The sequence below is a fragment of the Peromyscus eremicus genome, chromosome 8b (genome assembly GCF_949786415.1).
Source record: "Peromyscus eremicus chromosome 8b, PerEre_H2_v1, whole genome shotgun sequence".
NCBI lineage: Eukaryota > Metazoa > Chordata > Mammalia > Rodentia > Cricetidae > Peromyscus > Peromyscus eremicus.
The window spans coordinates 48,137,096-48,153,060 of record NC_081424.1 but is presented as its reverse complement, the minus strand read 5'-3'; the positions used below and the strand labels follow the sequence as shown (position 1 = coordinate 48,153,060).

At 43.6% G+C, this 15,965-nt stretch overlaps 1 protein-coding gene across 1 annotated transcript in view; it reads right to left on the bottom strand.

Moving 5' to 3' along the window:
* Positions 1-15,965, bottom strand: part of Mthfd1l (methylenetetrahydrofolate dehydrogenase (NADP+ dependent) 1 like) — a 189,338-nt gene that overhangs the window by 97,607 nt on the left and 75,766 nt on the right. The window contains exons 18-20 of the mRNA XM_059272782.1: positions 12,261-12,401; positions 11,776-11,844; positions 2,690-2,801 (exon numbers count right to left, since the gene is read on the bottom strand). Coding sequence (XP_059128765.1) covers positions 2,690-2,801; positions 11,776-11,844; positions 12,261-12,401 — 322 coding nt within the window. The remainder of the gene's footprint in view (positions 1-2,689; positions 2,802-11,775; positions 11,845-12,260; positions 12,402-15,965) is intronic.

Sequence of the window (15,965 nt, the reverse complement as noted above, 5' to 3'; positions counted from 1 at the left end):
GCCCTTGGCTCTCATCTGACAAATCCATGCAGCTAACTAAATAAACACTGGGCTGCGGCAAAGCCTAAATGGACCGTTGATTCCATTATCTTAGAGTAATTATTCTGGGCAGACAAAAGGAGTCCTTGCTGGATGTTGGGCCAGAACTGAGAGTGATATTCAATGGCGTAAACAGAATATTCTATCCAAGAGATGTCCCCCACTCCCAGCAAGTGCCTCCACATTCTTAGTTAATCAACAAAGCTCCTGCCCCCCCCCATGTGCACCCCACTCTCTGCTGAGACTCAACTGGTTTGTCTCCCCTACCACACCCTGATTGCCTAGAGGGTAGAAAAGGCAGAAGGTAGAAAAGGTAGAAGCCAATGGTAAGCTCCTGGAGTCCAGGCAAGGAAGGGCTGGTGACCACCAGGATGGAGAGTTCTGAAGACTGGCTGTGCAGTGACTGATTCTCTTCCACTGTGCAACTAAGATGGCGGACTCTAAGATGGCGGACTCTAAGTGATGTGTACTGAACAGCAATTAAAACGAGAATCATTATCACTCCAAAATAAACTCAATTCTTCAAAGGACTTTCACCTTTCCTAGTCACGTGTCAATAATGGGGGAAGAGTCACAATAAGGACTGGTTAAGGGTTCATAGGTTTCAGGCCAGAACGTGACAAGCACACTGTCACACACTCCCTTTTTTAAATCCGTGAGGAAAGCTCTCTTAAAAGCCTTATTTTGGCTGGGGAGATGGCAGAGTGCGTAAAGGTGCTTGCCGAGCCGGCCTGGTGACCTGAGCTTGAAACCCTAGAACCCACGTTAAAGTGGAGAGCGAGAACCGATCCTGCAAACTGGTCCTTTGACTTCCACACGTGTGCCATGGTTACCCCACCCCCATCATGCACATACACACAATTATAATGTTTATTTTTAAATGGCCTTACTTCACACACAAGGGATTTGAGGCATAGGAAGTTAATGTGCCTTGAGGAGGGTTCTGACTCCCCCATTGGGCAAGATTACCAGGGAAGTCTCCCCTCAGACTACAAGGGATCAGAGGAGTAATTAGAAGCATGGTTGACATTTGCTTAGTCGCCTATGTCTTACAAATCACTTTTCCTTTGGATATTATTGAATGTTATAGTAAAGGGGTTCTGCTGTTACCAAAGAGGAAATTGAGCCCTAGGAAAGTTCTTGCTTCACACCACCAAGAGGAGGTTCCCATCCCATAATGTCTAACCCTGCATCAGTGCTACCCTCCATTTCCCACTCCTCATCTGATCCACCTTCACAGTTTCCCAATGAGAATGCTACCAAGCAGCACACCCAGAGTCTAATGTCTTATCCGGGCCACAGGAGAAGTAGCATGCTTTGCTGACACCATCAACATGTATCTTTAAAGATATTTTGTCATGATGATGCATATTCTGTAAATACCTGCTTGATAAAGTAGAGCAGAGAGCCCTGTCAGCATAAACCAGAGTGCTTTATGCAAGAAGCCCTTTTATCCACAGTCAATACATTAGAACCTCTTCACTTAAGTGCCCATCTCCTCAGTATCTGCCTTTCCCCAGCCTCCTCGGTCATTAGCTCTACTACTTTGGATGCTCATCCGAGCAAATCCACTTAGTATGCCTCGCCACTCTTGCTGTGGACTTGGTGCCTAAGCAGCAAAGTACATGATTGCGCATTACACAGATCTTGGAAGGATGGAATTACATAAATCCTCATTTGATCCAGACTCCGTGTCTACAAGGGATCCTTAAATCAGTCTCAATAACTCTGAAAGAACCCTGAGCTGTTACAGCGTGAAAGTGTAGATCTAGGTTCTTCTGCCCAGCAGAATTTTCTTCTACTAAAAGCACTCACTTTTGGATTTGATGCAAGGCTGATGATACTTGGGAAGGAAGTGCCTGCTAGACCTGATCATGGACAATGGGAACTGATAACGGGAACTGCCTGCTGGCTGGGGGAAATCTGACAATCAAATCGTTCCAGTGTCAAATGAATCCTTGTTTTTGTTTTTTGCTTCTTCATAGCTTTATCCTTTTGGCCTAAGATCATGACTAGTAACCACGACGAAAGCTCTATGGGAGGTAACCCCTCCTGACGGCAGACAGTATGAATCTACCAAATAAAATCTAAGCCTATAGGTTGGGAACCTCCCTTCTATCAGGTCACTAAAAACACACCAGGATTCCAGGAAGAAAAAAAAAATCCCATTGATTTTAATGTATTAGTACTATGATGATTGCTAATGGCTCAGACAATGACCACATTCTCCTGTGCACACACCATTGACAGGACATTCCACAAGGCCTGCCACTAGATCTGCTCTGCTGACCACTGGATCCCCAGTTCTGAGCTTTGAATGTGGTAAGTTCTAAATATTTATCCATTGGATAACTATTTAAAGTAATTTCATTAGCACCATTTTACAGATAAGAAAATTGAGGTTCAGTGCTACTTAAAAATACGTCCAAGGTCATTCAATTGACAGGTATTGGAAGGCATATGTGCTTGACCACAGAACCAATGGCTCAACCAATATAATTGTACTGGAATAGAACAAGTTCTCCAGTACTGAGACCCTCTACAGAGAGGTATAAAAGATGAGATTCCATGTCAATATTCTATCCTAGCCATTATCTTGTCAATTTTATCAGTATTCTACAATCATTAAATTTTAAACAAAACTACTTACCTACAAACCCTTCTTCTCCGACCAACTTCAGAGCAATTTTATCAGCTAACACTGACGAGTTGCCGTGAGCGATGTTAGCAAAGGGGCCAGCGTGCACAAACACAGGTGTCCCCTACAGAAGAAGAAGAACAAATTAGAACCCCAAAGGAAAGAGAAGAAATGGAAACCAAGCTTAACTTGGGGACACAAGGTGCCACAGAATGCTCCATGTTAAAGCTTATGCAGACATTCTGAGTTTACATTGCATACTCAAAGCACAAGAGTTCCCAAGAGATCTAAATGTACTGTGAGCCAGATAGGGTGGAGCACATCTGTAATTCCAACACTTGAGGTAGAGACACAAGGATCAGTAGTTCAAGGTCATGGCTAGTTACAGAAGGGGTTAGAAACCAGCCTGGGCTACAGGAGCCTGACCTAAAAATAAACACAACAGGGCTGGGGACATGGCTCAGCTAGTAAAATGCCTGCCACTAGAGCACGAGGACCTGAGTTCATATCCTCAGAGGCCATGTAAAAAGTGGGTATGGTGACACCAGCCTGTAATGTTAGCACACAAGAAGTAAGGGAGGGGAAGGAGGCCAAGATAGGTGGATCCAGGGAGGTTGCTGGGACAGCTGGTCTACTCAATCAATGAGCTGTAGGTTCAGTGAGAGACCCTGCCTGAAAATCAAAGTGGAGATGGATAGAGGAAGATACCCAATGCCAATCTGAAGCCTACAAACACATTATACAAACTTGTATAATATATATATATATATACAAATAAAAAGCAAACAAAAAACAAAACCCTTTGAAACAAAACTGAAACCAAAAATACCCTGATTGACTCAGAGACCAACTATGTCTCAAGTCTCCTTGGACAGAATTAGCCTACAGTTAATGCTGAGAGACAAAATCTCAAAGAATGCAGTTACCTCCAATTATAATTTTGATAAGCTACTGTTCGTTGCCTGTTGATCATGAAATAAGCCCTGTACCCTATTTCTTATTGCCCAATTATATTTAAAAAAAAAAAACCCCTCAAACCCTGATAGTCTAAATAATATCTTCCATGTTCTCCCTGCCCCCCCCAACCCAATAACAATTAGTCAATTCAAGAAAAATCTACCAGCATTCAAGCGGCAGAGGAAGGCAGATCTCTGTGAATACAAAGCCAGTCTGGTCTACACAGTCAGTGCCAGGCTAGTCAGGGCTACATAGTGAGAGGAGATGAGGAGGGAGACAGAAAGGGAGGGAAGGCAGAGAGAACAAGGGAGAGAGGAAAGGAGAGGAGGAGGGAGAGGAGAAGAAAAGTCAAAGCTAGGCATGGCGGCACATTCCTGCAATCCCAGCATTTGGGAAGTTAAAGCAGAATCGAGAATTATCAGTTTGATGCCAGTATAGATTACATGAGAATTTGTCTCAAACAAACAAATAAATAAAGAACTGAATATAAAAATCAACACAACTCATGAATTATGGGAACCACGACAGGCCAATCACATAAGGGACAAGATCGGATTACTGTTTTCATACTAAAGCTGTCTTCTCATTTTTTAAAAATTCTGTTTAATTCTTTGAAAAATAATCCAACTATTTCACATGTTAGAAACCTGGCAATTATTAAGACAATGAAAGGAAAGAAAAAGAAAAAAAACCATGGGTGAAATGTACCAATGATAGAAACGATTTGTGGTTGTTCAGACAGGTTGTTATGTAGCCCAGGGTGGGCTCAAACTTGCTATGTAGTCAAGGATGACTTTGAACTCCTGATCCTCCTATCTCTACTCATTAAATACCAGGATTGCAGCCAAGTACCATTATACCCAACTCAAATTTCCTATAGAAAGCATACGAAATAATGGGTTTCTTTAGGACATTTTAATACGTGTATACTTAGTTTATGCGCAATTCTTACTAATTACTGTCCTAGGCAGGGTTTTTATTACTGTGATAAAGCACCATGACTAAAAGCAACCTGGAGAGGAAAAGGTTTATTTCAGCGTACAACCATCAGGTCACATTCTGTCACTGAGGGAAGTTAGGACAGGCGTTTAAGGCAGGAAGCGATGCAGAGGCCATTGAGGAATGCTGCCTACTGGCTTGCTCCCCGCGGCTTTCTCAACCTTCTGCTTTCTTATACCACCCAGGACCACCAGTCCAAGGATGGTACTGCCCACAGTGAGCTGGACCCTTCCACATCAACCATTGGCTTACTCACAGGCCAATCTGGCGGGGACATGGTTCCCTCTTCCAAAATAACTCTCGCTTGTATCAAGTTGACATAAAACCCGTCAGCACAATTACAGATAAAACAAAACCAATATAAGGGACTAATTAAAAATTTCAGGCTTTCAAGGTCTTTAAATGAACCTTGTCAATATAGTCATTTTTATAGTCTTTTTAATTTTCCTTTATTGATGACAACAGGCTTTAGTCCTATCTGAAAATAATTTTCTCATTAAAACAGTCAGGCTTTATCCCTACCCCAGGCAGGTTATTGGGGGTCTGCTCAGATGAAGGCTTGGCCCCACCTGTGAACATATAGGCTGCCCCTTTGCTGACACAGTGGAAGGCAGGGAGTGATGCGGGGTGGGGGTGGGGCGGCTCGGAAGCATGGAAAATTCCCATGAACTACGTTGGGCTATTAGCTGAACGTGGCTCAAGGATGAGAGAGCAGAACAAAAGCAGGAAGACAGGGGAAGAAAAAAAAAATGGTCTGAGCTTCTCAAAGCCACAAACTGAATTCGATGTTTAGCTTTCTTCTCCGAGTCCTCAGGAGAGTGAATAACATGGGTCCTGAGAAGGTCAAAGTGATGTAAACATATGGGGACTATAAAATCCGACAAGCATTCGTATTCACAGGTACACATGACTACTGTCCATCTCCCTAACTACCCACAACACACCTCTCTTCTAGCTGCACACACACCTTTCATGTGCTCTGAGAAAAAAATTGAAAAAGACTCGGAAGTCCGGTCCACAGTCTCCCAGGCCTGTCTGTCGCCTGGGGCATGCTGCTACCCTGGAGAAGCGCAATGCAGACAAGGTCCCCGGCCCCATCCCTGGATGGCAGCTGCCTCGCCTCCTCCATAGATTGTGATCTCATCGCCGCCATCTGTCAGAGAAGCATCAGGCCCTGGTTCCCCACGGGTCACAGGTGACATGGTGTGGCCAAACAGGCACAGGCTTCATGATTCCTGGAATAATCACCCCAAGCTGCTGCTTAATCTAAGGCAAATCTATTTATTAAAAAAGGAAAAGGACTTGCATCTTTCACAGACCTTTTCTTATTATCTAGGCTATATGACTCATGTATCAGCAAAACCGCTTTGTGACTGTATCTTTATTTCTTGTGTGTGTGTGTGTGTGTGTGTGTGTGTGTGTGTGAGAGAGAGAGAGAGAGAGAGAGAGAGAGAGAGAGAGAGAGAGAGAGAGAGAGCGCAGGTGCATCATGTAGGACATAGTCTGCATCTGCACGTGGAGGTCAGAGGACAACCTCATGCTTTGGTCTTAAGTCTTCCATCTTATTTGAGACAGGGTCTCTTGCTTTTCACTGCTCATATGCCAGGTTAGCTGGCCCCGGGTCCTCTCTTCTCTGCCTCCCATCTCGACACAGGAGCTGGGGTTACAGGTGTTTGTGACCACACTTAGCCTTTTATGTGGGCAATAAGGATTCAAATCCAGGCCCCAAAGCTTGCAGAGCAAGTGTTCTTACTCACTGAGCCTTCTCCCTAGGCCTTAAATTTTGTTTTTTAATTGGCAATTATGTATCTTAGGAGAACAACAGGATGTTTTGATGTGTGCATTAAGGAATGTTATGCTGGAGTCTGAATCCTGACTATCCTCCATGGGCCTCCATGGTGAAGTCTTGGCACCAAGGGAAGGTGGTGAAATTCTTAAGAAATGGGGCCTAGCGGGAGGATTTCAGTCCCTGGGAAGGGGCATCTCCATGAAGAGGACTACTGACCCCTGGTCCCTTACTGTCTTCATGTGCTGGCTATGAGGGGAGCAGCTCATTCTGATACATTCTCTGATCAGGATGTGCTGTCTTTCACAGCGCCAAAAGCAACAAGGTGACCAGACACAGACTGAAAATTCAACGCTGTGAGCCAGAAGAAACCTCTCCTCTTTAGACATTGTTTATCTGTGCAGTTGTTACAGTAACGGGAAGCTAACAGGTTATATTAGATTACCTGACACATCCTGTTGTATATCTCTCTCCTTTCTGGTTTCTGTGAATGATTAACTATGGTTGACAGGTCCGGAAATGTCATTATTCCCATCTCACCAGAATAGGAACCATTTGGTCAATTTCTCTCCAGCCTGGTAATCATTTTTTTTACCCTCTACTTTGCATTTTATAATTTTGTGTAAAGCAGTTTTAGTTTTAGCTGGAAATCATGGAGCCAAATAATGTGCGAGCAAGAGCCGGACTCTTCCTGACATGAGAAACCCGAGGCCCAGGGAAGCAAGGGGTATTCTCCAAGGCCACGGAGCAGATTAATAACCGTATTAAAATTACAGCGCTGGTTTGAAACTCCCAGTTTGGAGTCTGAGTGGACTAACGATCAAACGGTGTTATCAGACAAACACAGCAACCATGACACACATTCAATGGCAGCGTTTGAGCTAAACACACTGTCTAAAAAAATTCCATTCAGAGGTATATCCATCTTGACTTTTATTTCATTTGCAGAATACTTGGGAATCTGAAGTAGGAACTGCCTTGGTTTCCCCTGATGAATAGTCTCCATAATGGTTCTTTCCAGAAACTTCCTAAGATTATTACTTCCGATTATTCTTACTTAAATCTCATAAGTGATTTGGTTGCTTCCCAGAGCATCAACAGAGTATTACAATTCCATTTTGTCCAGTACTATAGCCCCTGGCCATGTACAGCTGCAAGTACTTAAAATGTTGCAAGTATTCCTTTCTCCAAAACCTAAATAAATGCAACAGTAGACAGGTGGCCCAGCAACTGAAAGGCTATATTTTTAATTTTATCAAACTTTCATTTAGAAGGATGCATGTAACCTGTGACCACAACAGCACCCGACTGTGACTTCATCAATGCTGTGTGAGCTCATCTACGGGAATCTTTTGATTTCCAACATGGCTCTAGATAGGCTTGTCTGGAATATCCAGGCCTTAACCCCTCCCCCAGACACCTGCTCCTCTTAGTCTATGGTAGAACCTGCCATGGATCAGTATCCCAGAATCTTCTGAGGTCTTCCAAGGAATAGCTAGGACTGAGAATTGCTGGCATTTTGGCCACCTGTCATGAGGCAGGGGACTCCCCAGTGCCCTCTGATGACACTAGCAATGGGTGTGTCCAAAATATAATACTGCCCACAAATTAAACTTTTAGGCTATCCACGGATACAGACCCCCCTCTCCCCTAGTATCGCTGATTCCAGAAGCCCTTCCCAAATGACTGTCTAGAATCAAGGCACAGACGGCGTTCATATATGCAACTATCTTAACCAAATTCTGCACTTGGTTTTTTAAATAAATTATCTGTTCACATAATCTTAAACTAGTCAATGCCATAAATGAAAATGAGGAACAACGTGAATGTACTAAGCTTTGCTTAGGAGAATGCCACTTGTCAAATGAAACTAGACTTTCAGTGTGGCAGATATCTTAATAGGCTTAGTGATATCTATTTACTTACTTACGAGTTCACTTACTGTGCTAGACCGAGGCCTTGCACATTGGGGGCAAGCACTGCACCACTGACCTACCTCTCTGCACTGTGAGTTTTTAAGACAAGGTCTCAGTACACAGTTCAGGCTGACTTTAAACTCTCTATGCAGTCCACCCTGACCTCAAAATGTCTAATTCTCCTGCCTCTCAAGTACTGGGGTCACAGGTGAAAACCACCATACCCAGAGATTGCTAAGATTTAAAACAACCTACCAAAGCACACTTATAGGTGTGCTCATGGGATGGTCAGAGAGAGGAAGGGTTCAGGCTACGGGGAAAAGGCGGAGGGAGTCGGGGGAAGGTATAGATGTGTAGGGGTGGGCAGGCCTGTGCTTTCAGGATTCTGTTCTATGATCCACTGGCACTACAGTTGTCTGTTGAATTGGAGCCTGGGTCTTGTTCCTAAGCCCAGGGATGCCTATGAACCATATCCTTACTTGGCAGTATCCAGCTCAGGTTTCATAGTCCTGCCATACTGTCTAGTAGCTTTCTTTTTGCCCTAGGCCAGTAATTCTCAACTTGTAGGTCGAAAACCTTTTGGGGGATATTGAATGACCCTTTCACAGGGTCACCTAAGACCTTGGGAAAATACAGATAATTATATTATGATTATTTTAAGGATTTCTTTATTATGTATACAGTGTTCTGCTTGTATGCCAGAACAGGGCACCAGATCTCATTACAGATGGTTGTGAGCCGGCATGTGGTTACTGGGAATTGAACCCGGGTCTTCTGGAAGAACAGCCAGTCCTCTTAACCTCTGAGCCATCTCTCCAGCCCTATATTATGACTCTTAACAGTAGGAAAATTACAGTCATGAAGTAGCAATGAAAATAGTTTTATGGTTGTGGGTCACCACAACATGAGGAACCGTATTTAAGGGTTGCAGCATTCGGAAGGTTGAGAACCACTGATCTAGACCCCCTGTGCTTGGTCTACTTGCCTGGAGCAGTATTTCCTGAGGCCCAGACAGCACGCTCCCTTGGCTTCTCACACCTCTACCAGGTACCCTATGAACACACAGATGCATGCCACACCTCTGCCAGGTACCCTGTGAACACACAGATGCATGCCACACCTCTGCCAGTTAGCCTATGAACACACAGATATATGCTCCATGCTATTCTGTGCTCACATTCTCTCTGAGTTTTCTTTTTCAGCTATTGTACCAAGGAGCAGGCAGTGGACTTGTCTGTCTGCTATCTGCCTTCCCAACCAGTGTGCGACCTTCAGGAGTGCAGGGACCTCTGAGTCCAAGCTCCCCATAGTGTTCTCAGCACCCACCTGCAGTATGTATGTCAACATTCTTTTTTTTTGTTTGTTTTTTTGTTTTTAGAGACAGGGTTTCTCTGTGTAGCTTTGCGCCTTTCCTGGAACTCACTTTGGAGACCAGACTGGCCTTGAACTCACAGAGATCTGCCTGCCTCTGCCTCCCAAGTGCTGGGATTAAAGGTGTGCACCACCACTGCCCTATGTCAAGGTTCTATAGTCAGAAGTTTTCCTGTGTACCAAAGCCACTCAGTCTCAAATAAACACACAGAGGCTTATATTAATTACAAAGTGTTTGATCTTTGGCTCAGGCTTCCTGCTAGCTAGCTCTTTCATCTTAAATTAACCCATTTCTATTAATCTATGTATTGCCACATGTCTCATGGCTTTACCTGTGTTCCATTACATATTGCTCCCCCCAGCAGCACTCAGCGTCTCCCCTGACTCCATCTTCTTCTCCCTGTATCTCTGCTTGGATTTCCTGCCTGCCTATATTCTGCCTTGCCATAGGCCATAACAGCTTCTTTATTAACCAATGGTAGCAACACATATTCACAGCATACAGAAAGACCATCCCACAGCAATATTTAATCTTCACAATTACCCTGTTGGGCTGGTTTTTACCGTCACCACTTTACACGGGAGAAAGCTGAGACCGAGGGAGTAAATAACTCACTCTCTAGGACACAAATGCAAACGGCAAAGCGTCCATTCAAATTCAACTTTTTATCAGCTGAGTACATGGATGGGTAAGGACATTTACATGGTCTTTCTGCTCTGTTCTCCCAAGTACTTGCCCTCTGGCCCTCTAACCCTCTTTCCCATGGCAGCTTAGCACAAATTTTAAACTCTATCCAGTGACATTGACCAGAGCGGAAATATTTTTTCTCCCTGGCAACTGCCTATGAAAAGACCAGTGTAACATCGCTCACCCCCACACCTATTCTCTCTCTTTGTAAATATTGATTTTTTTTTTTTATGAGTGTTTTGCCTGCATGTGTACCATATGCATGGCTCAGGCCAGAGGATATCTTATCCCCTGGAACTGGAGCTATCATGTGGGTGCTGGGAATCAAATCTAGTTCCTCTGCGAGAGCAGTAAGTGCTCTTAACTGCTGAGCGATCTCTCTAGCCCAGTATCTGTCTCTTTGCTAAACCCAATCCCTCCCTGTTTGGATCTCTTTGGGTCTAAATCTTAAAAACTGTTATCTAGCAAAATCAAGTAAGTATGACCAGTAACTTAGAAACTAGATTGTAACACACACACACACACACACACACACACACACACACACACACGTTGGTGAAAACACTTTGAATCAAAGAAGCCAAGACAAAATTTCTGTGTTTGTGTACAAGACTATAAAAAGTGAGAAGAATAAATATACATCCTCAGAAAATATTTCTTGGTATTTACTGTATTTTACTTGGGAAAAATACCCAATTTATTATTATAAAACAAACAATTGATAATTAACATAATAAATAAAGTTTAAAAAAAGTTAGACAATGTCAGGTAAACATGATAGTAACACCCATGGACGCACTAGGTAGATCTTTATTTCCTATGTTCTTATTCTGAGTCATAATGAAGAATCAATAAATTCACTTTTAACTTTTTATTTATTTTTTTCAGAAGACCAAGGAGTTATTCTGACACTCTGCCAGGCTCACACTGGCCGGAAATGTTCATATTGCCTAAAGTCAATCCAATGAAGGCAAGTGCTACGTTATAAACAATTATAAAAAGAAAACCAGGGGTGGACAGATATCTTACCATGAAGGATCTGAGTTTGAACCCCAGGACTCAAGTTAAAAAGACAGTAAAGAAAATAAAAGGCAAAAAAAAAAAAAAAGGCATGGTGGCACACTTGTGATCCCAGGACCAGAGAGGGCTGGGTGGTCAGTCGGTCTAGTTCAAGGCTAATGAAAGACCCTGTCTCAAAAACTAAAGTTGACAGTTCCTGAGGAATAATAGCAGATGTTGACCTCTGACCTCTACACACATGCATGTATATGCATGTGGCACCCTCACTCAACATGCACACACACATACACATGCACGCTCACACATTACAAAAAAAAAAAAAATAAAAAATAAATAAATAAATAAAAGGGAAACTACTTACTTCCAAGGTCTGCATCAGATTTGGTTTGATGGCATCTTTCATCAAAACTGTCAAAGCACCTGTCACCCCCTACAGGAAAGAAAAAGACACATAAATCAGCATAAGAACCCCTAGGCCCAGGCTGATTTGTCCCCTTGCCCCCATTCTGCTTCTAGGTGGGCATCCCCCAAGACGATCATGCACCTGGGATTGTTGGCTCTGCCCATGTCTTCCTCACCCCAGCCTGGCCAACCCTACCAGCCCAGCCTGGCTAAAGTAGAGTAGGGATCAAGACAGACAAGAATAGTGAAATGTTGATGAAATACATTTCATGTGTGTTGGTTGTGGCCAGATATAGACCTGTTATTAACACCAATGAAGGCTTGTGAAGGAGATAATGTGGCATGCACAACTCTTCAGAAACCCCACTGTACATCAGTGTAAGAGGGAGATCTCTTTTCTCCGGATGGACAGCAAGCTCCCCAGGGCCTCCGAGGAACACTCACCAAGTCCTCAGCTGTCACCGGCTGCCCGTCTTTGTCACTGGCCACCACCATCCTTCCTAGCCTCTCTTTCATGTCTGCGAGGCTATCAGTCAAGGCCAGCACTGCCATGATCTCGCTGGCCACTGCGATGTCAAACTGTGCCTGAGAGAGCAAAGCAGATGCCGTGGTCATCTGAGGTGTTACCAGATGGACACTTTTCACAAGGTTTCGGCAGTCATAGCTGGGGGCTATCCCCTGTGGGTAGGTTCACTTTCCTAGAGTTGCACAGCATGTAGGGTCTTGGCTTGTACCACCAAAGATGGCCTCCCTGGTTGCCCACATTGTCTCCTGTGCTCTGCTGAATATGCGTCACGTGGTGAAGCCTGTGAAACCCGCTGCTTACTGTACCATGCAGTGTGCTACAGACTAACATTAAGTACTAATGTACGGCAGGGGTGCAGCTCAATGGTGAATGAAGTTCTTGCTTAGTACGTATGAAGCCCTGGGTTTGGTTCCCTCCCATCCCCAAAGTATGAGTGTCATTATCTCTCCTCTGAGCATCTTTATCACTAAAACGTCTGGCCACAAAGGCAGGGACCATATAGGAAGAGTCCTCCTGGATACCCAGCAGGGACAACAGCCTGTGATACCCAGTAGGTGTTTAGTGCACGCTGAATGAACTAGTCAGTGAACTACTGGCTATCCCTGTTCATAGAGGTGGGTCACATTATATTCCCCTCTACCCTGCTGATCTCCTCTCTCTTCTTTTTGTTGAGGTAGGAATTAAACCCAGGATGGTAGTACGCTAGGCAAGCATGCTACCACTGAGCTATAGGCCCATTAATACTTAATTACAAGTCTTTGTGTCCAGGAAAGGTGAAACAGTGGAGTAAGAGTATCCTGCCAGCTTCCTGTTCCTGTGCACAAGGCCCACTTCTTGTTGAGTTTAATCTCAGCATAGTCTTGGCCCAGCAGCTAAAGAATGGCCCAGAACCGATTTGTGTCTGGTTCATGGCTCCACCTTATCCTAAGGCTCCCAGCAATGACAGTCGGAGAGCACTGACTTTCTTCAAAAATTTCCCAGGACTTCCTCCTCCCCTCTCTTGGCTCCAAAAGCATGTTGTACAGAGTCCAGTGGGAACGAAGAGGGAGACAAGAGTGTGTATTTCTTTCTGCGTACAGTCCAGCCACTGGGGAAATATCTGCACATAGCCACTTCGTTAAGCTCCAGCTTAATTCTCTGGATCCCAGGGGGAGTGTGAGTCAGACAGGTTCAAGCTCACAGAGAGAGAATGGCTCTGCCCTGGTGGGATCACCTTAGGAGATATTTTATTACCTATTTCCATCACCGACAGATGAGGAAATGCAGGCAGGAAGGAGCTGGCTGGCTCCTTCCTGGTTGAGATTGTATTAGCCATTGATCTACTGAAAAAATATTGCCTGAAAGTTAAATACAGCGATATCCAATGACTATATTCTCAATACTACTCATTCTAAAACGTAAGTGATTTTTCAGTGCATGAAATCTAACTTCCTATAGCACATATTACATTGTAAACAGTGGCTGGAAAAATGACCAAAACGTTACTATTTTCCATGCATAATGTGAGCCTGGAAATACTTTTGCAATATTAACTACATAGCAAGCAACTTGTAGAATTTATAATGTGTATACAAGTACTTCACTTGTAATTGTTTTAGTTCTAACACTGTAAGCCTGCATCATTGTGGATGCTTCTAATTCCAGCATTTGGGAGGCTGAGGCAGGAGGATTATGAGTTTGCGGCCACCCTGGGCTACCTAATAAGTTCCATATGAGCATTCACTAAATAGCAAGACGTGTGTGTGTGTGTGTGTGTGTGTGTGTGTGTGTGTGTGTGTGTGTATGCATGTATATATCAATGCAAACCGAGTCAATCTAAGATCATTCATATAATTGAGACTATTTAGGGACCATTGTTCCTCATGTCACTAACCAATGTGCTTGGAAGAGGAATGTTCATATTTTGTAGCAAATAAAACACTTCAAAATCACATAAAGGGACAAATGGATTGCCAAGGATATAAACAAAAGGACAGAGTACAATGTTTCTCAGATTGCCAGAGATTGAAACAAAAGGACAGTGAGTGTACAATGTGGCTAGGTCAGTGAGTGGACTTAACTTTTCTGGAAAGCAATACAGAAATCTATGCAATGTACGATACACTGACTCCACAATTATATTCCCGGAAATCTACCCCCAACATAATACAGACAAGTACACAAGCACAAACATACTTATCACAGCCTATTGACTAAGAGAGTCAACCACAATAAATAGCCTGTGTGTCCTTTAACAGAAATTGGTGAGCTGGCTGATGTATGTATATGAGTTTACGTAGCCATTAAAACCATGACACACAGTTTTACCTTTATTAATGCAGGATAATGATGTACTGAGTATGATGGTTAAAATAAGCAATGAATACTCTAATATAACTCATTATTACTTAAAAAATGCCCAAAGCAATACAAAATATAATATCAGCCTGCCAAGTGATTTAAACTGGTACTATGTATACTAGGCTGTCTTTATCTCTACAGGGATCCTCCTGCCTCTGCCTCCTAAATCCTAGGATTACAGGCATGCACCACCACGTGTATCTACACTATTAATCTATAGCGCTATAGATACCATTTCACAGTGGTATTTGATTTTTATATCAGTCAACTGTCATTTATTTGTTCAACAAATACCTGTTGACACCACCTACTCACTGTGACAAATGTCTGCTCTAAGTATAGAGGACAATGGTGAGCACCGAAGGCAGAACTCCACTTCCAGGAGAGCGTGAGAACCAGCTGTTAAGAAGGTATTCAGGTGCAGGATTCAGCCAGGAGAGAGGAAAATTTGGGGACAGAACCCTGCAGTGTTATGTAAGGTGGCCAGGGGATGAGCCATATCTGAGTACTAATGGTTGAATGCCCTTGTTAGACACAATGATCCATGTCATATGTCCCAGATGACTACTAGTCTTAAATTTTCTGTGTGAGTCACTGTTTTAGATGAAAGATTTTGATTTTGAAGGTTATCAAAAATGGTCCATGGCTTCCTTCGCAGTCTCTGCATGTTGTCAGGGACAGCTCCGCCGTATAGTGACTGCTAATGGCTGCCTTGTTCCAGGAGGGCTGGCTCCTATTTTTTTTCAGGCTCCTATTTTTTTTCAGGTTCTCGTTCACGCTAATGTGTTTCACGTTAGCTCCGTTGTTTTTCTCTTTCTGCTGAAGTTTCCATCATCCTTCCCCTTCAGAACTCTGAATGAATTTCCCCAAGGCCACCTGGCATTTGGTGTTGTTGATGAGAATTTTTAGTCCTCTGTGAGTAATCAGGACCTTTTCTCTTTGGCAGCACTTAGGAATGTCTTCTTTATTCCTTCATGTTCTGAAATTTCAGCCTGATGTTTCTGGGCAGAAGTCTTCGTTCCCCCCCCCCCCCCACACTTTCTGTGCTGTATTTGTCTTTTAAAATGGAAACGCTGTTTTCCTCCAATTGAGGAATTCTTGTCCTGTTAGTTCTTTGAATAGGCCGCCCACTCTGTTCAGAGGTGCAGTCCTCTGGAGACTCTGACTGACGAGGCTCTTTTTTGCCTATGTTTTCATGTATGTGTGTGTGTGTGTGTGTGTGTGTGTGTGTGTGTGTGTGTGTGTGTGTGCGCGCACGTGCAGGCCGGAGGTTGGCATCAGTG